This window comes from Lissotriton helveticus, chromosome 5_1 (assembly GCF_964261635.1).
Source record: "Lissotriton helveticus chromosome 5_1, aLisHel1.1, whole genome shotgun sequence".
Taxonomy (NCBI): domain Eukaryota; kingdom Metazoa; phylum Chordata; class Amphibia; order Caudata; family Salamandridae; genus Lissotriton; species Lissotriton helveticus.
The window spans coordinates 214,772,214-214,793,345 of record NC_136065.1 but is presented as its reverse complement, the minus strand read 5'-3'; the positions used below and the strand labels follow the sequence as shown (position 1 = coordinate 214,793,345).

At 46.7% G+C, this 21,132-nt stretch overlaps 1 protein-coding gene across 1 annotated transcript in view; it reads left to right on the top strand.

The window, feature by feature from the left end:
• NELFB (negative elongation factor complex member B) overlaps nucleotides 1–21,132 on the top strand; it is a 210,594-nt gene that overhangs the window by 18,798 nt on the left and 170,664 nt on the right. Inside the window, exon 2 of the mRNA XM_078642025.1 lies at nucleotides 15,736–15,899. Within this exon, the coding sequence (XP_078498151.1) occupies nucleotides 15,736–15,899 (164 nt within the window). The remainder of the gene's footprint in view (nucleotides 1–15,735; nucleotides 15,900–21,132) is intronic.

Sequence of the window (21,132 nt, the reverse complement as noted above, 5' to 3'; positions counted from 1 at the left end):
GGAAGCAGTGACGATATAATGGCGATATTCACCATTTATATAGCGCAATAGACGGAACTGTCTTTTGACACTTTAATAACAGCGCCCATTGCGATGATATTCATAATGTTGACCTTGAAAGGATGAAAGTCCGTGCTCGCCGGATTTTTAAGTGATGACATGCTTTTTTTGGGGACGCATGTGCCACGAGAGATCTACCCCGCGGTAGTGCAGTGCGTGGCGAGGTTGCCACTCCGCCAGAGGCCAGGCTCGCATTCCATACGGTCCCTCGTGCCTCTGATACCTCTGAGCCGGGTCCCTTTTTGGTTTCACTGTGAACTTTACAAACAGGTGTTGGGTGTATTAAACTCGAGCTTTGTTACATAACTTTTTGAAGCATGTTATTAATTGTCGCGGAATGGACATAGTGTGAACCCATGGCGCGGAGGGTGGCTGGGTCCTGCCAATGGCGACGGCTGCACCCGTGGCAAAACCAGAAGTTTGTGGCCTGTATTTTATGTGCTCTCGTGTGCCTAAAAACTCGCTTTCTGTAGTTCTTTCATTATTTCGAAGAAATGTAGAATTCGGTTTCTTGTTTGAGAAGCCGTCATAAAAACACAATGGTTAGCTGGCCGTTCCCCATCACGTTGGTGCCCCTTTCTCTCCACGCCGTACTACCTATCTCTCCACAGACGGGTACATTACAGACAGGCTGTTGGTGCGGAAGCACTACTGAGCTGCATACTGAAAGATTTGCATCGACCTCGCAGCGGGGTTTCTGTGGTGTCCGCACATTGTTTCTGAGGACAGCAGCTCGTGGGTGGTCGGTGTGCCCTGCGAGCCGGAGGGGTTCAGGAGCTGGTAGCGGCTGCCCCTTACCTTATGTTTTATTCCAAATAACAGAAGCTGCCTGCTGTCGGCTTCATTCCCCCATTCAGTCGTTTCCTCTTCTCTTTTCATCACGTTGTTGCCTCCAGCATTCCTCGCAAGGCAGATGAGAAAAGATTTACACGTCAAAGCAACTTGAAGCTGATGTTAAACCATGGCATGTTGGCGCTACATGAAGTGCCTCAATAAATCAGCCTGTAACTAGCTGCTTCTATTAAAGGCCAAACAACACGCCCCTCGTTGGCTGCCGTGCAGGAGAAGCAGCGAGCTTGTGCTGTAAGAGGTATATTGTTGAGGGAGAGAACGCTGTGTGCGTGTTTGTCAGGTCACGCCCCTTTGTGGTCTGTGTATGTTCTCGGATTCCTTGCTTTAGTTAAAGCTAGAGCTGCATACATAAAACTACTGAAGCCCGCATGCACTTGCCTTCACATGAACTACGCGTAGGTAGAGATTGCCGTGCGCGCCCCAGTCTCATTAAAATGAAGTGCTTCCGTGTATCTGTGTGATGGGAGTGGAAGTGCTTGTGAGTCAACGTGTAGGGGCGCCTCACCTTGAGATTAGTTTCTCACACCCCTGCGCTCCCAGCAGCCACAGATCTCTCATAATAATGTTTTCAACGGAAACCTACTTTCCCCATAAAAGGAAGTGAAGGTGGAGAACGGGGCTGCCTGGGATGAGCCTGTTTACCCCGGTCCACCCCAGGAATGTGGGCGCTGCCTCCTGCAGAGCAGCATTATTATGCGTTCATTTGCATCGAACAGCTTTCATCTTTAAGCGGAACTCTCTGTTCCACGCGTGCTGTCTGAAGAGAATAATTAATGTAGAGGCATTTAAAAGAGTCTACAATCACTGTGTCTGCATGCCTGGCTGAGGTGCATTGGTTGCGCCTAGCAGCATTCCACTACAATCTCTGTGTTTGTATACCTGGATGTGGTGCACTGGAGGCGCCTAGGAGCCTTCCACTACACTCAGTGTCTGCATGAATGGAGTTAAATTGTGTTTGTTCCCTCTTCTGTGAGGTAGTATTCTGCATGTCATGTTCGAGGTGCACTGGAGGTGCCTACCAGTATTCCACTACACTCACGGTGTCTCCATGCACGGTGTTAGGTTATGACACTTCACTGTGCTGAGAAGACGCATACAGCACGTTCCAGTTGGGGTTTATTGCAGGTGACGCTTCTAGTACATTACCTGTTGGGAGCAAGGCGCATTGACTCTGCTTCTCAGCGCTGATGTACAGTGGCCCACTCCCTACACGCAGACAATGCGCACTGCATGGCATTATTGAGATTCATGTGGCCTTTCAGTGCACTAGGGGACGGCTAATAGTTGAGGGTGGGGTTGTGGTGCACTAGATCTTGACTAGTGAGCTTCCATGATGGAAGCGCTTTGAAGCCGCCCTTTACACATGAAATGCTCCAGCATATCAAGAATGATTGAATGAATGAATGAAGGCAGGGCTGCTCCGAAGAACTGCTTCCAGGCTGCGCCACTAACGCTCTGAGAGTCTTAGCCGATTATCTTCCGGTACATTCCCAGCCTCCGTGCACCTCTTTGTAGCCAATGATATGTGAGCTTACAAAATGCATGCAGCCCTTGCGGGAAACCACACTTACAACGTAACTTTTACAACGCACTACCTTTACAATGAAACTTTTACAATGCAACTTTTACAATGCAACATCCATTACAACGCATGCCATTACAATGCAACCATTACAACGCATGTCACTACAACGCATACCACTACAACGCATGTCATTACAACGCGTACCATTACAACGCGTACCATTACAACGCATACCTACACTATCCAACACTTACCCTACTGTTGCACCCCCTGGAGTTAGAATAGTAATTTTTACCTCTACACTATCCAACACTTACCCTACTGTTGCACCCCCTGGAGTTAGAATAGTAATTTTTACCCCATCACTATCCAAAACTTACCATACATGCAATGTAATGGTATGCGTTGTAATGGTATGCGTTGTAAATGACAATGCCATTTAGTTATCTGTTTTCAAAACCAACACTTAAATAAAAATTTTGTCATTTACAATGCTAATAGCTCTAACCTTTGCAAAGGCGAGACCGTTGCATTGTAAATGCTTGTTTCCAACTTGGATTAACTCATTTCGTTCATGGGTGGGGTGTGGGCATGTTTCTCTCTTTCGTCTGCCCGGCTTCCTGAAGAACTCTTCTAAGTTTGTTTCGGCTTGTTCGCCATGTAGAGGTCGGTGAAGAAGGATGCTATATTTTGTAGAAGTCAAACAGGCCCGGACAATGATGCATTATTCTTTCCCCAAGTCGGAACATACTCTGGGTACCAACTTTACACTGGAACCGATTTACTAAGAACCCTTTGCAAACCAACCACTTCACTATGTGCAGTTTACACACCGACCGACATGCCTTTGAATTGAAACTGAATTTGCTATGAGTCTGTTGCACAAATAGGGGCCTTGCAAAGTGCATATTCATGACCAGCCACTCACGGGGCCCCGCACTATTCCTACAGTGCTGCCAGCCTCGGCTCACTCACACGGGCCCTGCTGGCCGCACCATTCCTTAGTGCGCAGCTGAGCAGCTCAAGTCAGTAGTCCTGCTCAGCCTCAGCCGCTGCCAGCCTCACGGGCCGGGGCCCCGCTGCCAGCACCATTCCTGCTCCAGTGCTGCCAGCCCGCCGGCCCCCCCCCCCCGCACACTGCATTCCAGTCAGGCAGGCTCAAGAGGTAGAGCAGCAGTCCGACTCAGAGCCGCTCAGCCGCTGCCAGCCTCATGGGCCCCAGCCGGGGCCCCGCACCATTCCTGCTGCAGTGCTGCCAGGCCAGCTTCATGGGCCCCGGCCGGGGCCCCGCACCATTCCTGCTGCCAGCCTCACCGGGCCCCGGCCGGGACCGTCCATAATTTTTAAATCAATGATTCATGATACATCAATGTATTAGTGAGGGGCCTCAGCGGGGCCCCCTGGAGCGCGAGGCCCCCCAGCAACGCGGGGGCTTGTGATACGCCCCTGGCTGTGACGGGAATATGAAGAATATGGCGAACAGTTTGATGTTGAGTGAGCCCAGGAAAGCTGTTAGTGCATCTAAAATATCCTGAAAGCATTTACAATACCTGTGAGTTTGGCATTAAAAACATCACTAAAGCAAAGTGAGTTGGATTTTGAGTGTTCAGAAGTGAAATCTATGCCTCATAGTGTGCTGTGCTGTCAAACACCAGAGTTGCCAAAGTTCTAGAAGCTTCCTTTTGTGTTGCAAATGAAACTGATTTGTTTATAAAGGTGCAGCGGAGAAGAGTAACATGTAGCCAAAAAAAGCAGTATCTGATCCCCTTACTAGGATGGGGAAAATATTATTCTACAGCATTTTGTTATGTTATGTTATGTTAAAAAAGTCTCTTCTATAGGGCACGGCTGCCCCAAGGGGCGTCCCGGCGCTTTGGCAAAGAGACATACAGCTAAGAAACACAACGCAACACCCCGGAGATCCCGACAGAGATATTATACCAAAAAGAGCCAGGTCTTCAGCTCCTTTCTGAAAGCAAGAAGATTGTTAGACTTTCTTAAGGAGACAGGAAGCTCGTTCCAGCAACGCGGGACCAGGTATCGAAAGGCACGCCCTCCAATCCGGGCCAATTTAATCGGAGGGACGACAGCTTTGGCCAACAAAGCCGACCGAAGCGACCTCCTAGGGACATAAAAGGCCAGGCGCTTCTCCATATACTTAGGGCCAATAGAATGGAGAGCCTTAAATGCCAAGGTCAGTACCTTAAAGGTAATTCTTTTGGCAATGGGCAGCCAATGCAATCTCATGAGGAGTTCAGAGGCTTTCGCCCTGCGTGGGAGACCAAAAATGGCTCTTGCAGCGGAATTCTGCACAATCTGCAGTCGGGCCAGCAGATATTTAGGCAGCCCGATATACAGGGCGTTCGCATAATCTAATCGCGAGCCAATCAAAGACTGCACAATGATTTTTTTATGCTGCAAAGACAGCAAGGGGAGAAACTTCCGAAGCATTTTCAAAATGCCGAAGCATTTCCCCGATAGACCGATGATTTGAGGTCTGAAAGAGAGGCTGTCATCATATTGCACCCCAAGGTTTTTAACTTTCCAGAGGCCTCAGCAGGTGGAGACATGTCCTGGGGCCACCAGGTCTTCCAGTTAGGGTCCGGTGGACAGCCATAGAAAAGCAACTCCGACTTGTCGGAGTTGCATTTCAGTCCGTGTCGCCGAAACCAGTCGAAGACCGCACTCAGGCACTCCCCGATCATATCACCATCAAAAGCCTCTCCCTTTTTAGATGTAAAAAGGAGCTGGGGTCATCAGCATAGGATATGATCCGGGCACCGAAGGACTCCGCTACCGCCGCCAGAGGGGCCATATAGATATTGAAAAGGGTGGGGCTCAGGACAGACCCCTGAGGAACCCCCACCTCGAGCGGCGGCATTTCCGCGGAGAACGGAGGTGCCCAGACCACTTGTCGACGGCCGGCCAGGAAGGTCTTAAGCCAGTTCCACACCGTCCCACAAAAGCCGAACTCCCAGAGTCTGGAAAGGAGAGCGGCATGGGGGACGGTGTCAAACGCCACCGACAAGTCCAGCATAACCAGAATTGCCTTCCCCCCCAGATCAAGCGTCTCCCTGATGGCATCGGTGATATCGAGCAAAGCTGTCTCCGTGCTATAATTAGCACGGAAGCCCGATTGGGAATCATGTAGAATGTTATTGCTCTCTATATAGTTGGAAATAGAGAGCTGAACATGTTTCTCGATCACCTTTGTCAGAGCAGGGAGAAGGGAGATAGGCCTGTAGTTAGCATGGACTAATGGATCCAGAGTGGGCTTTTTGAGTAGTGGCAAGATAAGGGCATGCTTCCAGGCCGACGGAACTTCGCCCGTAGTCAAGGACAGATTCAACAGCGGATTAAGCATGCTGTTGATTGCAGGTGCTAATTTTCCTAGACATTTTGCTGGGCAAGGATCCAGTGGCGAACCAGACTGGAGCCGAGAAAGAAGGTCGAGGGAAGAAGCCACAGATAAGGAAGGGAAGTTCGCAAAAACTGTACTTCTATCTGCAATGGGCGAGCAAACGGTGGCCCGATGACTGGAAGATGGGCCGGGGCCGGCGTCGGAGAGAGAGTCCTGAATGGACTTAATTTTGTTAATAAAAAAGTCCCCCAACTGACTGATCCAGACCTCAGAATGAGAATGCGAGGGGGAGTTCAAAGAAGGAGAAGTGAACTCCTTTACAATCCTAAAGAGCTCTTTGCTCCTATTGTCCGCCTCGTCAATTCTGCGCTCCAAGAAAACCTTTTTTCCTTCGAGAATGTGCTTCCGATAGCTCCTAACTACCTCCCGGTATTTAGATTTATCATCCGGGGCGTATTTACGCCGCCACATTCTCTCTGCTTTCTTGCATTCCTGGCGCATTTTGTAGTCAATTGAACAGTAGGCAGATACATGTAGCCTTGGTGCAAGCCTCAACATAAATAAGTTCTAGAAATATAGCTTCCGTCCTTAATGAGAGAATAGTACCAAGGAGTAAGAGAAGTGCGTGCAACCAATAATTGTCAGTCTGGCTGTGCATTGTAATTGAGTTACACAGTGAGGAATATCCTAAAAGATTTGTGCATGACGATGTTGTAATAAGACCAAGATCTGTATTGAGCAAGCAGTGGATTCTCCACAATGCACTCAATGTAACTTCCTAAAACCTCTTACTAAATAAACAAATATGATTTTGTTGAATTGGCACTATACACAACACTAAACATTAGCTGTAATCGGCTCAATACCTTCCCATCAGCCCGCAATCACTGCACTGAATACAGAATTAGAACATTTTAAACAATGGAAGGGGATAAGCAGGTCAATGATGCATGGGACAGCGTTTATTTGACATAATTAAAAGTGTATATATACAGAGTTATAAATGGGTAGCAATTATTAACGTAACTCAGAACCCCAAGGTTTTGCCCATGTTTTACTCTAAGGACTGATTTAATTAATGTCTGTTGCCATCAGTTTCTCCACTAACTGGGAGCTTTTTTCAGTTGCCTGTGCAGTCATGGATTTATTTAGGAACCCTGAGCAGATTACTTTGCAGCATTGAGCCTGACTGATCGGAGTTTGATCGGAGGGGCAACAGCTACTCTTGCAGTCATTAGTCAAGGTAGGCCATAATGTGCGCACTGCATTTAACTGGAGGGCAGCTATGCCCTTGCCCGTTTTCCAGGTGCATTGTTGATGTGAAAGAAAGATCCCCCCCCGTATTTTTCTGTGTATGAATTGGGTCTCATGCAGCTGCCCGTCATGCAACCAAACACTTGTCTCATGTCCATCCCTTTGTCTGCTTTTTGGTAACTTCCCATCACATGTAAAGGACCAGTAATGTCCATTCGTATTTTCTTCCAAGGACCATCTGATATGTCAGATTCCAGTGGAGGTTAATTTACAGTTTTCTGTGATTTATCACTCCAAGCACATAAGACACTCTCTCTAATGTTTCTCTCAACCTCTCAATTCAGTTGAGGCAACCAGTACTCTTCTTTTACCTGTCTCATGGTAGCACTCATTTCAATGTGTCCTTCATGTGCCAGTTTGTGTCCTTCAAGTGCCAGTTTAACAATTCGCTTCCATAGTTCACAAGGTACTACCAGTAAATTACCTCATCATATCTCCATTTACGACCAACATTTCCTGACTAACCTGTGTGAAACACTCTGCATCCAACGTAGTATTGCCTTTGTTCATCCACCTTACAGAGACTTTTCGATTTCACTAAATACACTGTCTCCTTTGATGGCCTCCAGCCATTCTTCATGTGATAATCTGCTTTCGGTTATGCCACCAAACAATCATCATCCTCACTCAACTCACCAGTCATTACCCCATCGGATTCCACATTTTTCTCCCCAGAAAATATTCTGTGTGAAAATTGTACTCCAACATTCTCATAGTCCATCGCACTACTCTAGGAGATGCTCTCCTTCACCCACTTGTTGTGAACATCTCTACAAGTGGACAATGGTCAGTCCTAACTGTGAAATAGGTTCCTCATACATATGTTCTAAAATGGTTTACTCCCCACCACACAGTCAAAGCTTCCCTCTCTCTGGTGAAGGATTTTTTTCTCCATGTCCTTTAATGATCTTGATAAGCAATTTTGACATCTACACCATTCCTCCTTATTAATAGTACTGTGTTTTCCCCTGTCCCATTGTTGTTCTGATCTCAAAAGGGAGTACAGAATGTTCGTATTGCGTTCTGGAGCGTTTCGACCAGGCTCTGGAACACTTGTAGCGCCAGCAGTTGGTTGTTGGGTTTTCTCTCAGTCAGAAGGAATAAACGTATCTCTTACCTTCTTTTGGTTTCGGCTTGTATTCTTTTCAGTGGCGCGGATGGCCTTTTGACTGGAAGGAGAGCCACCTGGCGGCTGAGAGACACTTCCCGGAGGCATGTGAATGAAGACTTTGGGTGGGATCGTGTGCGATGTATGAACAATGCTTGCTGCGGTTAGTGGGCAACTACATGAAGGTTGCCGCTTGAAAACGTCGGTCAGTAAGACTTTCGATACAAATTTTTTGGGGAGAGCAGTGTTCCAGCTATCTTCACCGCATACGTTGGTTAATTCCGTGGCAGTCGCGCATGAAGCATCACACGGTAATGAGCGAGTAGTATAAAGGCCTTGTTGCTAAGAAGTGTCCTATGAGGCATAACGCTATTGCACAACAACTGAAAGAAACGTTAGGTGTCAGCCGTTCCCCAGCAACACCACACCCGAGGAAAGTGCCACCGTGTGGGTTCTTATTGGGTGTCAACAGTTCCCTAGCAACACCACGTGCATGGAAGCACCACCGCGTGCTTATTCAGAGGAAGTGCGGTGTAATACTGTCCAAACCGCATGTCATCTGCGCGATACTGAACAATTTGAACACACTAGAGACACTATTTTTTTTGGGGCGTGTTGTGGCACAGGGTATGTCAGTACAGAGGAAAATGGCAGATACAAAATGGAATTGGATTTGTGTGAAATACAATAAAAGTAAAGACAAGTGTCCCATATACTTGTTGAAAGGCATTTTATTGGAGATGAATACTTTAAGATATTTTCAGAACAGGTACTCAGGAATCCAGATGGGAGGTTGGTGGCTTATGTAAATAAGCCCATTAAATTAGTGGGTTTCATTGACGCTCTACTAGAATTTCAAAAGAAGCACGTAACATCAATAGTGTATTTTGCCAAGGAGGGTGCTTGTTTGTTGGGTCGGCCTCAACAAAGGGATTTGAGAATTCTTTTGGATCCAAATAATCCGGAACAGGTGTTGGGCGCACAAACGTAAGTGTGTGCAGTGGCAGCGAGGTGCCATACATCACTGCCTACCTGGAGTGTTCATGGAAGGGTTGGGGTCTCAAAGGATTCATGCATAAGATGGTGTTGGGGGATGGGTTGACTCCTATAAGCCATAAACCTCGGGGAGTTCTACTAATGATGAGAGAACACCTGCGTCAAGAATTATATAGGTTTTGCGAGAGTGGGACGATTGAAAAAATCGAATTGTTAGAGTGGTTTGCTCCAGTGGTGATGGCTAAGAAGGATAATGGTGACATCTGGCTGTTTGTGGACTTAAGGGGTTTGAATGCGGCAATCTGAGTGAACAGGCATCCTCTTCCCAACGTAGGAAAAATGTTGACCAACATCAAGGGAGCAGAAGTGTTTTCCTCTTTAGATCTTTCCTCGGCCTACCACCAACATGTGCTGCACCCTGAGTCTAGCAAAACACACAAGGTGATGGACCGAATGTTGCAGATTGGCAAAAAATTCAACCCCCAGTCACAGATCGGGGTTTAATCCATCGTTATTTTGCTCACCACGCCACTCCAGTTCAGACATGGCCATATGCAAATCAGCCTTGACCCTGCGCCTCATGGGAACAGTCCAGCCCGAACTGCCAAGCCATGTCTTCCCTGTTCGACCTATGTGGGAAGAGTATGCCCAGACGTGGGTCCCGTGCTCACTACACCACTGGAGTCAAGCTATCCTGGCTGATGACGGTTGATAGCCAGAAACCGGTCCTAGGATGCTTCATTCCGGTCCATGGAAGACATGGCTTGGCTGTTCGGGCTGGACTGTTGCCATGAGGCACAGGGTCAAGACTGATTTGCATATGGCCATGTCTGAACTGGGGTGGCGTGGTGAGTAAAATAACGATGGATTAAACCCAGATCTGTGACTGGGAGTGAATGTTTTGCCAATGTTCAACATTCCGTCCATGCATTGTGGGTTTTGCTATGCATCCTGAGTCTAGGCCGCTAAAATGTTTTGTCACTCTGGACGAAGCTTATAGATCTAAACATAAACCTTTCTGCCTAGCTTCAGCTGCAGTCGTCTGTCAGAGAGCTATTCACCCTACCAAAAGATACCCGTAGGGTGACATTTTCAAGATGACATCTTCGTGTTTGGGAACAATGAAATGGAACATGGCACTATTGTGTATTAAGGGGCATGATAAAAGTTCTGCAAGAGAATGGTTTAACTATTAAGAAGGAGGAACTTTAAGGTGAAAGAAAGGTGTGGAATATGTAGGACATTGGATCAGTAAGATCTAAAAAACAAAATGAAATTGTTTTCTTCTATTGAGGAAGCTCTTCTCCAACATGTAAAGACCTGTTACATTTGTTTTGGGGTTAGCCGAATAGGATTCCTGTTATGTACCCATGTTTGTTGACCAGACCAAACGCATGTGCAGTCTCATACAAAAAAAGTTACGTTTGTTTGGCGTGAGAATTGTGAAAGAGAGTTTAAGACTTTGAAAAGGAGCATTGACACAGCATCAGCACTTAAACCGTTTGACACCAATGTTCCTATTGTAGTAAACACAGATGCCAGCCTGGTGGGTTTTAGTGCAGTCAACCATGGCAGCTAGAGCTTTTAAGGTCTCCCCTGATCCAGTGCATGCGGTGCTCTGGCGAGACTTTTAGTTACTGAGCTTAAAAAAGCTGACCACGGCTTTTTGGGAGGCATAGAGCGTGCGGTTACGCGCACAAGCGCGCCTGCCACATTCCGCCTCTCCGTCTTGCTCGCGCTTCAACGCTCCTCCCATCCCCCCACAGAGCGCGTCTCGTGGCCGCGCGTCTTTTAGTTGCTTGTTTAGCAAGCTGCATTTCAGAAATATTTACAACAATGCAAATCGCACTATTAAGGCCCTGCAAACTCGATGCCACTAGGAAGGATCATTCTACTACTGAGAGCAAGTAATATCGTGGTGAACAGGTGCATTCAAGAAGTGAGTGGACTCTACTATTAAAATGAGTCTATGAATAGGAATGCTTTCACCTTGAATTACATTTCTGCATTTATGTTGTACTTGAAATCACTACCTAAATTATATATACATTTCCCACTGATTTCGTATAAAAACCATCTACTGCTGGTGCTTTAGATTGCATCTACCTCCACATTAAGAACAGCTTACAGGTAGGTGCACCGTCACTGTGTTTTGCCCCTAGACGACTGTCCGGACTCCGGCCTGGCGCAATATCAAGGCTTTATTAAGGCTATCATGGGTTTCTAGTTTATGTGGTGCTGAACGCCAGTCCTTCAAGTAGTTTCTTTAGGAAGAATTGTTCATCATTGTTGGTAACAACCTTATGGGCTACTAGTCGTAGGGGATGTGCGTTTCTTGTAACCTGCTTTTACTGGAATGAACAGCGAAACGTTGATTCTAAAACTTTGCAGAGTGATGGAAGCCTTTCCCCTGTTTTGATGATTGAAGGCGGTCCTAGCAAGGATCTTGTGTTGCGGTCTGGGATCCATCACCAACTATACCAGCAACCCATGGTAACTATGGAACATTAATTCTACGTGAAAGCATTCCTATTACAGATTCATTTACTTGCAGCAGTGCTGAGACCACATACAGAGGAATGCCCAAATGCAGGTAAAAAACGTTAAGTCCCACTTGTTCCTCACTCCGGTTGCATCCACATTCTTTTCTTCCGAAATGTAACAAATGCTGGATACCATTTTAATGGTATGGTTAAGGTATGATAACGGTATTCACAATACTAAGATCCAATAAGTTTCTCATGCTTGAATTATGGGGGTGTTCCTAATTCCACACAATTTAGTGTTTTAGCATGCTCTGCCTATGTCGAGTAGATACAGTACAGGAAATTTGTATGCAGCCTTTATAATTCTGTAAGTAATCAAGTAGGTTCAAAAGTGTCTCCTTCCAGCAATCGACTACTTTACTACAGAAAGTGAAATTGTGTGCACGCATACAAAAAATAAATAAATGGGATTTTAAGTCAGTACTACTGGCCCTGCTGTACTACCCTTGAAATGTGGAACCCTAAAAATCCACTAGTTATGATTTAAAAAAATCCAAATACATATCCAAATCAAAAAATCATATGGTACAGAAATTAATTTCTGAACTCATTAACTTTAAAGAAAAGCTTTCATTTAAATTATATTGACACGTATTTCTGTTCTGTCATAGAAGTAGAAAATAATTCTCAATTTTCACAAGGAATGGAATTTGGAGCTCATGAGATTTCTGAATTATTGTACACAATACAGACTTTGGGCAATGATCGCAGCCAAGACGTTTCCCCGTACATAAACTAACCTTGTTTGTACGATTCTGTGTGTGGAAGACGTGCTCTGATGTTTCTTCCGACATGAACCTAACTTAATGGATGGCAAACGTGTGAAAGTTTGCAAAAATCGGGTGTCTCTTTTGGGACTGTCTGGATGTTTGCTTTTAAGCAAATTTCAGGTTGATATATCATCTTTTTCTCACTGGTATAGTTATGGTTAGGTCAAACAGCCAAAATTTGATAAAGGAATTAAAAGTACCGTTTGACCAATCGGCATGAAACTTTCAATCGACTTTTGGTTTTCGGAGCATCTTTCGTGCAGATACTGTAAGTAGGGAAAAACGAGCATTTGCAATGCAATAGGTCTTGCATTTGCAAGAGTTTGAGCTGTTGGCATTGTAAATGACAATGCCTTTTATTTACGTGTTGGTTTTTAAAACATAAATAAAAGGCATTGTCATTTACAATGCCAATAGCTTAAACTCTCGCAAATGCGAGACCTATTGCATTGCAAATGCTTGTTTCTATTAACTTGCTGTTTCCAGTAAGTGGAAGAGCAGAACCAGAAGACTGCTCCAGCATCACTACCCTCTGGCTTATGCATGTTTAGCTGCATTTTAGTGAACGGTGTGCGAGTTCATCTGCTGTGTTTGTTGAACTTGTGGGATGTTCTTGGCATACTGCATTTTTTCTACTTTTTTTTCCCCCTCTGCATTAACCGCTTCCGCGCTACCGCGAATTCCCGCCGTGCGCTGAAATTTCAAAAATGGCTTGATTGTGACAAAGCCAGCTCGTCATGCGCGCAGCGCAGGTAACGCCCATGACGAGCTGGCTTTGTCACCCGCGCTGAAGGGGTTAACGATGTTTGCTGTTTGCCACTTGGCTTCCCAACTCTCAAAGCATGCTACCTGAATAATTATGCCAAGATCGAAACAAAGTGAAATGTATCTGTGATTGTACCCCAGCTTTGATAAATGCCTGGTAGATCGTAGAGTCTTGTTTAAAGTGTTCTTGTTTAAGTTTTTAGGTCTCGCCTAGGCAGCGCGCATGCACTACTCTAGGAGATGACCTTTATAAATTGGTCGGCTCTTTTCAAGCACTCGTGCTTGTGCTGGCATCCACCTTGCGGTAGCGAGCAGCGGTGTGTGTGCGTGCTAATTGATAACCGATGGTTCTCGCGCCACTGCTGCTCACTCCCGCAAGGTGGATGCCAGCACAAGCTCAAGTGCTTGAAAACAGCTGTTTGCCCTCGCTATCCCTTCCCAACTGCTTTTCTTGCTGTCGCTTTGCCGTTTGCCGTCAGAGGCCATCTGTTTATAATTAAGGACACAGGCGTGCTTGTTTACATTTGCTCGAGGTCGCCTTGCCGACTCGACATCCTGGCACTTTCACTTTTGTTTGCGCTGCGCTTGTTCACACAAGTTCCTCACTCTTATCCACTGAGGTCTCATGATGTTAGCATCTTGCCTCCACTTCAGCCAAGCACCCTCCTCCTGTCATGAACATGCTTTCTCCATCTCTGCCCTCACCTCGCCTTCAGAGCTCCTTCTGAAGCGCTCCTTACTCCCCCTTGGGATCATGTATGCTAGAGAGAGGTTTGTGAAAGGGGGCCATTTGACACTGTGGAGTGGTGTGGGCCAGATGACCAAACAGACCATGCAGACGAGCAAATGCACACGTTTATCCACGCCACAGCAAACACTTGCAATGTACTACCCACTAGTTTGCGAAGTAAAACAAACACTGTATCGTGGCCCGCGAACTCACTAGATTATCGTATTTCACACATCATGTATCATGCTCGAGAGAAGACAACAAACTCAGTGACATAAGCACACACTGTGTTGTCGTACATAGACACATGTTTACATAATCCTCTGAGCCCACACTCGCACAGTCCTCGCCTGGCAGAGTTCGTGACGGGCATTGACCTCAGAGCTCCTCGTGAGGTTGCATTTTCCTGGTGCTGGCTTGTTAATCTTCCTGACGGGACAGGCCCTGTCCTTGCTTGACCTCACTCTGTGCCATGTGTTATTCTCAGCCCAGAGTGAGCGCAGGGTGCCCTCGTTGCCCCCTGGAGCCGTCCCTTCAGATATAGGCCCAGTACTAGCGCGGATCGACGCGCACACTTCCCTGACATGTCAGCTTGACTGTATGTTAGTACCAGGGTGCCCCTCGGTAATTACTGGATACAGCGAGGTCAATGTGTGTCTATTCACTGCAATTAATCCATCTCCCTGGATATTTCAGCCACCGGCGCTGGCTGTGAATTCCACCCAGATGTCCTGGGATGCTTTATCCCACCTAGATTTGTCTAAGAATTGTACCACCCTTGCATCGCAAGTCAGAATATTCTGCTAAGCATACAGATTACAAATTCACAGGCTTACTCCAGCTATCCAGCCAGACATGCAGCTTTTAAGTATAACTTGCGAAAAACTCTTCCATCCCTAAAGTGTGGCTTCTGTCATGATTGTCAGCGTTTTCAATGCCGATTTGGTCACCCATTGCAAGATTCTAGACCTAAAAGAGCAGGTGTGGCACAGCAAGTTGCAACATCACTGGAGCCAAAAATCTAATATTTTAGTGGCGCATTGCAGTGGCATCCCACCAACAAAGCATTTTACTATCAGGGAAGTCAAGGAGCCAACCAGGAAGGTGCTGCAGCTGGGAAGAAAAATAAAAGAACTTCATATCTGTTATGTGCATCACCTCATTCATATGTCCATTTCAGCATCTTCAGCATAACCCTATGTTGTCGTCTGCACATATCAGAGAGAGCAGCATTCTATCCAGTTCACCAAATACTCACAGCAAAAGCAGACAAAGCAAGCATTGGCATAGCCAATAGGTGTCCCCTTTGGGACCTTTATACGTGTTTAGCCATGCAACAGTTGATGTTATTGCACCAAGGATATTGTGCTGGATAACTAAACACTTATAAGGTCCAAAAGGCGAGACCTATTGGCTATGCCAATGCTTGTTTAGATTGGAATCATTGGTGCTTCAGTGGGGATATTTCTCACTCAAAGTTTGTATACCCAAAGTTCTGTTTGTGTTTGATTGTTCATTGAAACCCCATGCTAAAAAAGTGAGAGGGGTGGCGATGTAGTTCAACTGTGAGTTTTTCTGCTGCACGATTCTCCATTTTTAGTATTTAGACATTACATCATAATTGTAACTTTCTAAAAAAGCGTTATTTGATTGCTTGGTTTTGTACAAAAAATGTAATTGTGTTTACTTATGTTTTTATGTTTTTTAGACTGAAAATGGTGTCCTCCTGCCCTCTCTACAGTCTGCACTGCCATTCCTGGATCTCCACAGCATTCCTAGGCTGGAGTTCCATCAAACTGTGTTTGATGAGCTGAGGGAGAAGCTGCTTGACAGGGTTTCAGTCATCGCCTCTGAGGGCAAAGATGAAGACAGGTGGGTCACGGCAATCAGGTCTACAGATTTTGATGTATGACAAAGCACAGTTGTCCAGATTGTTGCTCCACATAAAAAAAACAAGTGGTGCTTAAATGCAACATAAGATAAACATAGGATTCAATCAATCAATAAGGAATTTGTGAAGCTAACTACTCACCCACAAGGCTCTCAAGGTGCTGGGAGACAGGAGGGTGGGGCTTGCACAGCTTCGTCCCATCCGAAGAGCAGTGTCTTGAGGCTCTTCCTGAAAGCTGTCAGTGTGAGGGTTTGTCTGATGCGGAGTGGGAGTTCGTTCCAGTTCTTTTCTGCGATGTAGGAGAAGGATTACCCCCCCTTTCTGGCTCTGCGGATGCATGGGATTTCAGCTAGGGCAAGGTCGGCGGATCGGAGGCTTCTCTTGGGTAGGTAGAAGGAGATTCTTTCATTGAGGTATTGGGGTCTGATGTTGTGGAGGGATTTGTAGGCGTGATTGAGGAGCTTGAAGGTCTCTTTTCAACGGGGAGCCAGTGGAGTTCTCGTAAGTGTGGGTTGATGTGGTGTTGTCGAGGGATGCAGAGGATAAGTCTGGATGAGACCTTCTGGGTTGTCTGGAGTTTGAGGAGTATAGATTTTTTTATTCCACCGTAGAGGGTGTATCCGTAGTCCAGTCTGCTGGTTGCCAGTGCATGGGTGACGATCCTTCTAGATTCGGGGGGATCCATTCGAAGTTCTTGCGGAGGACGTGGAGGGTGTTGAAGAATGTGTAGGATATGGCGTTGATCTCTCGGTGCATGGTGAGGGAGGAGTCGAGGATGATGCTGAGGTTTCTGGCGTGGTCTGTGGGAGTTTCGCCAAGGGTGGTGGGCGACCAGGTATTGTCCCATGCTGAGGGGGGTGGATCCGAGGACGAGGACTTCCATTTTCTCTGAGTTGAGCTTTAAGCAGCTTTTGCTCATCCAGAAAGCGACGTTTTTCACACCTTCCTGGAAGCTGTGTCTGATGATGTCTGGTTCGCTGGTGAGGGAGAGGATGACCTGGGTGCCGTCTGTGTAGGATACTATGTTGAGTCCGTGTTTTCTGACGGTGGTGAGAGAGGCCATGTAGCTATTGAAGAGCGTGGGGCAGGTTGAGGTTCCTTTGGGTACTCCTCAGCTGGTCTCTGTGGGTTTGGAGAGGAATGGTGGGAGTCTGATTCTTTGGGTTCGGCTGGTGAGGAAGGACCGAGTCCAATTAAGGGTGTTTTCCCCAGATGCCGGCGTCGCGGAGTCTGGCGGCTAGTGTGCGGTGGGAGACTGTGTGGAAGGCTGCTGAGAGGTCTAGTAGGATGAGGGCTGCCATGTGGCATTGGTCGAGGAGGGTGTGGATGTTGTCCGTGGCGGCTAGGAGGGCAGTCTCAGTGCTGTGGTTGCTGCGTAATCCAGATTGGGAAGAATCGAGGATCGAGTTGGCTTTTATGAAGTAAGTGTGCTGGTTGTTGATCTTCTTGGTGACTTTGGCTGCGAATGGGAGGAGAGAGATGGGTCGGTATTTCTTGAGGTCTCTTGGGTCTGCAGTGGGCTTCTTGAGAAGGGGCTTGACCTCTGCATGTTTCCATTTGTCGGGGAAAGTGCCTGTTTCGGGGGAAGCAGTTGATCGTATGTCGTAGTTGGGGTACGATGGTGTAGGTGGCTCCGTGGAAGATGTGGGGCAGGCAGGGGTTGGTGGGTGCTCCAGAGTGTATGCTTCTCATGGTCTTAGTGGTGTCAGGGGTCCAGGCAGTGATGGTTGGCTGGGTTGCGTTGACGTTGGGAGGTGTAGGGTCCATGTCTAGGTTCTGCTCTTTAAAGTTGCTGTAGAGAGTTCTGGTTTTGAGATGGCAGTTGGAGCCACGTTTGTTGTAGAGGTCCTGGGAGGGGGGACATCGGAGGATTCGCTGGGGGGTTTGGTGAATTCTATGATGCTGAAGAGTTCTTTAGAGTTAGTGAGTATTTTGCTCTGGATGAAGTTCTTCGTGGTTCTGATGAGTTGGTGATGATCTGTCATGGTGTGTTTGTAGGCAGAGCGTGCTTCTGGCGTTTTACTGTTCCTCCAAGCTTTCTCGAGTCATCGGCATGTGTGCTTGGATTCTCAGAGGTGGGTGGTAAACCAGGTGGCTTTCGTGGTGCTTCGTCTGTCTGAGTTCCAGAGGGGGTGGGGGGGGGGGCGAGCATGTCTGCGCAGTCTGTGATCCATCTGTGGAGAGCGTTGGCTGTGGAGTTGGTGTCTGCTGTGGTGGGGGGCGGTGTGCAGTTCAGAGTAGAGTTGAGGTTCTCCTCTGTGATCTTGCTCTAGTTCCTGCGCATGGGCGAGGTGTGGGCCTGTGTGAGGTGGGCTTGGAGAAGCGGAAGTGGACGCAGTGGTGGTCTGTTCAGATGGGTTACTTGGTGTGGCTGAAGCAAATGTTGTGTCCCCCAGCGAAGATTGGGTCGAGGGTATGTCCTGCCTTGTGGGTGGGGTTGGTGTCAAGCTGTCTCAGTCCGATGTTGGCGAGATTGTCCAGGAGGGTGGAGTAGTTTTGGTCGCTGGTGCTGTCGAGGTGGAAGTTCAGGTCTCCGAGGAATACGTAGTCCATGGATGAGATTCCATGGGGTGCAATGAGGTCTGCGATGGTAGTGGTGAACATGTCTTGTGGTCCGAGGGGTCTGTAGGCGAGGGTGCTGCGTATAGTCGTTTTGGGTTTGATATGGATCTGGAAATGCAGGTGTTCCATGGGGGACGTGGAGTCGTTCGTACTGGATGTGGTGAGTCAGAGGGAGTTTTTGTGCACCATGGCGAGTCCGTCTACAGGGTGTTTAGGGCGGTCCTTCCTCTGGATCTTGTATCCGGCGGGGAAGGCGGTTGCTGTGTCGGGTGCAGAGCTGGCGTTGGTCCAGGTTTCTGTGAGGAAGGTGACGTTGGGCGAGAGAGTGCTGAGCCTTTGTTCAGAGTCGATCCCAATTTATTCCTTACAATCCTACCAGAGAGATAGAGAGAGGGAGTCAAACGGAATGTCAAAAGAGGATGTTTTCCTTGACGAGCCTCACACTTGGGTCAACACCATCTGCTTATTTGGGTGCTACTGCAATGCATTAAAGGACTATAGGCTGAAATTTTGCTGGCACTTCCAGAAAAGTTTAAGGTGCAGAGATGTGGAATTTATTAAAATGTCTACTTGTCCATGGGACAGGTTGCTTCAAAAAACTGCTTGTCCTGTAGCAAAATCTACTGTTCACCATGCAGTGCAGCGACAAATTATGGTAGTAATCTACTAATATAAAAGCTCTCTGGTTATGCCAGAGCTCAAACCATAGTAGGGTTTGAACACAAGCAATTCCTTGTTTTGCCACCTGTTCGCAGATTTACATACTTGGTCTGGAGGTAGCAGTAAGCAATAGTTCCCCATGGTTGGAATCCACTTTTGAGTCGGTGCAGATCTACTAACTTGCATGTTTTATGGGGTCTCATCAGCTTGTCTCTAATATTTTCCTACATAGATAAAGGTTGGAAATGTACTCCTGACAAGGACAGAGGTCAAACTTCTTCCAGGGTTGGGAAAAAAGTGGTCAGTGGGAAAGTGGATAGCTACACATGGTTATTTGCCAGTGCTAAAATGCAGTTCACAAATATTTTCTAGGACTGCAATTTCCAGACCTGCCTCTGTAAATTCTTGTGAATTCATGAAAGCTGTAACTCTGCATTACTGCAAGGACATACATAATGGGTATACTTTTGTTACTTTAAGATTTGGGCCCCTATTTATGTCTGGTGTTGTTTTTATTAAAATTGTATCTCTCTATCTACCGGCTGGCTTGACTGAGTGACAGCATTCTTCTCTTTCACAAGGAGCATACTGGCACGCAAAGTAGCTTTGCTCAGTGATAAGAACTACTGTGGCAATGTTTGGTTTTTGAGACCAAAATAATTTTTGCTTTGGCCAGTCTTTGTTATAATAATGAGGGTCCGACAGCTTCCATAACAAAGTTTTACAAAACCCACAACAAACGAAGGCACGCATTGACATAACCAAAAGGCTGACCACCAAAGTCATTCCTATTGGCGTTGCCAATGCTTATTTGCATGTTTTCTACAATTTTGTTGTAACTGATTACACTGATTTTCCATTAGGAATATTTTTGGGAAATACTAGCATGCATCAACACATTTTGCTAAACGATGCTTCAAAGAAATTGTACCTACAATTTCACAGTAGTTGAGCAAAACGTTTTTTTTGCTATTGGCATTTTTTTATGACTATTTTATTTTGAAAGCAAAGAATTGTCAATCTGCTTTTCAAGCTTTTGCATATATTTGCATCTAATCAGAGGGTAGCGTGTAAGCATTATACATAGCCTTATACTGGTAAACTTTGCAAACATGTACAAATTTCCATACCGGAACCATTGTCAGTAGTGCAGTCTGAACTTATATTTCCTTGGTCTTACCCGTGCCCTTGGGATGTTCACAAAAGTAATACACCAGTCTCTCCCTACCTGGCCGTTAAAGGTTGCCTCACCAAAATCAGTTGTACACCACCTTCTGATGCAAGCAAACCTCCTAACATCTTTAGAGTTCTCAATCAATAGGCTGAAGTCGCACATGACTCCTTCACAGAAGTTCCCATCCATCTGAGCCAGCCATATAGTTTTGAGCCTTTCTTCTGGTTTAATAAGTCCACAACATTAGGGCTATGATACCGATGTTTTAGTCTCTCTCCTGAGTCAAAGATAGAATGGATCTGAGACTTGACCTCTTGCATCCCGCTTGCCGACTACACCAGATAACACATATGCGCTGTGCCGTAGGATCTGAAGTCTCAGTGGGCTCTAGACCAATGGAACCTGTCTGACTACATACAGGTTTCCGAGGACATTGCAAAAGACCTGCAATGATGGCTGCTCAACCATAATTGGACCAGCCGCAGACCCCGCTCCCACCTTGCCCAAAGCAGACAGTAATGACAGATATTCACTGTTGGCTTGAGGCATTCATCTGAGGGAAGTGGGAATTAGAGGACAGTGGGCTACTGTGGAGATCCGACTTCACATCAGTCCATTGAAGTTGTGGGCTATTTGTAGGAAAGTGCCCCATTTTGACATCGTTACCCCCACTTTTTTAGGTCTCGTGGGGTTGAACAGCGCGTAAGCGCTGTCTCGTCAGAGATCTATTGTTACTGAGTCTGCTTCCCAGGAGACAGCACCTGGCCGCTCGCATTTTCTCTCCGAGGAGGCGATTTGAGCGGGCCACGCGCACGCGA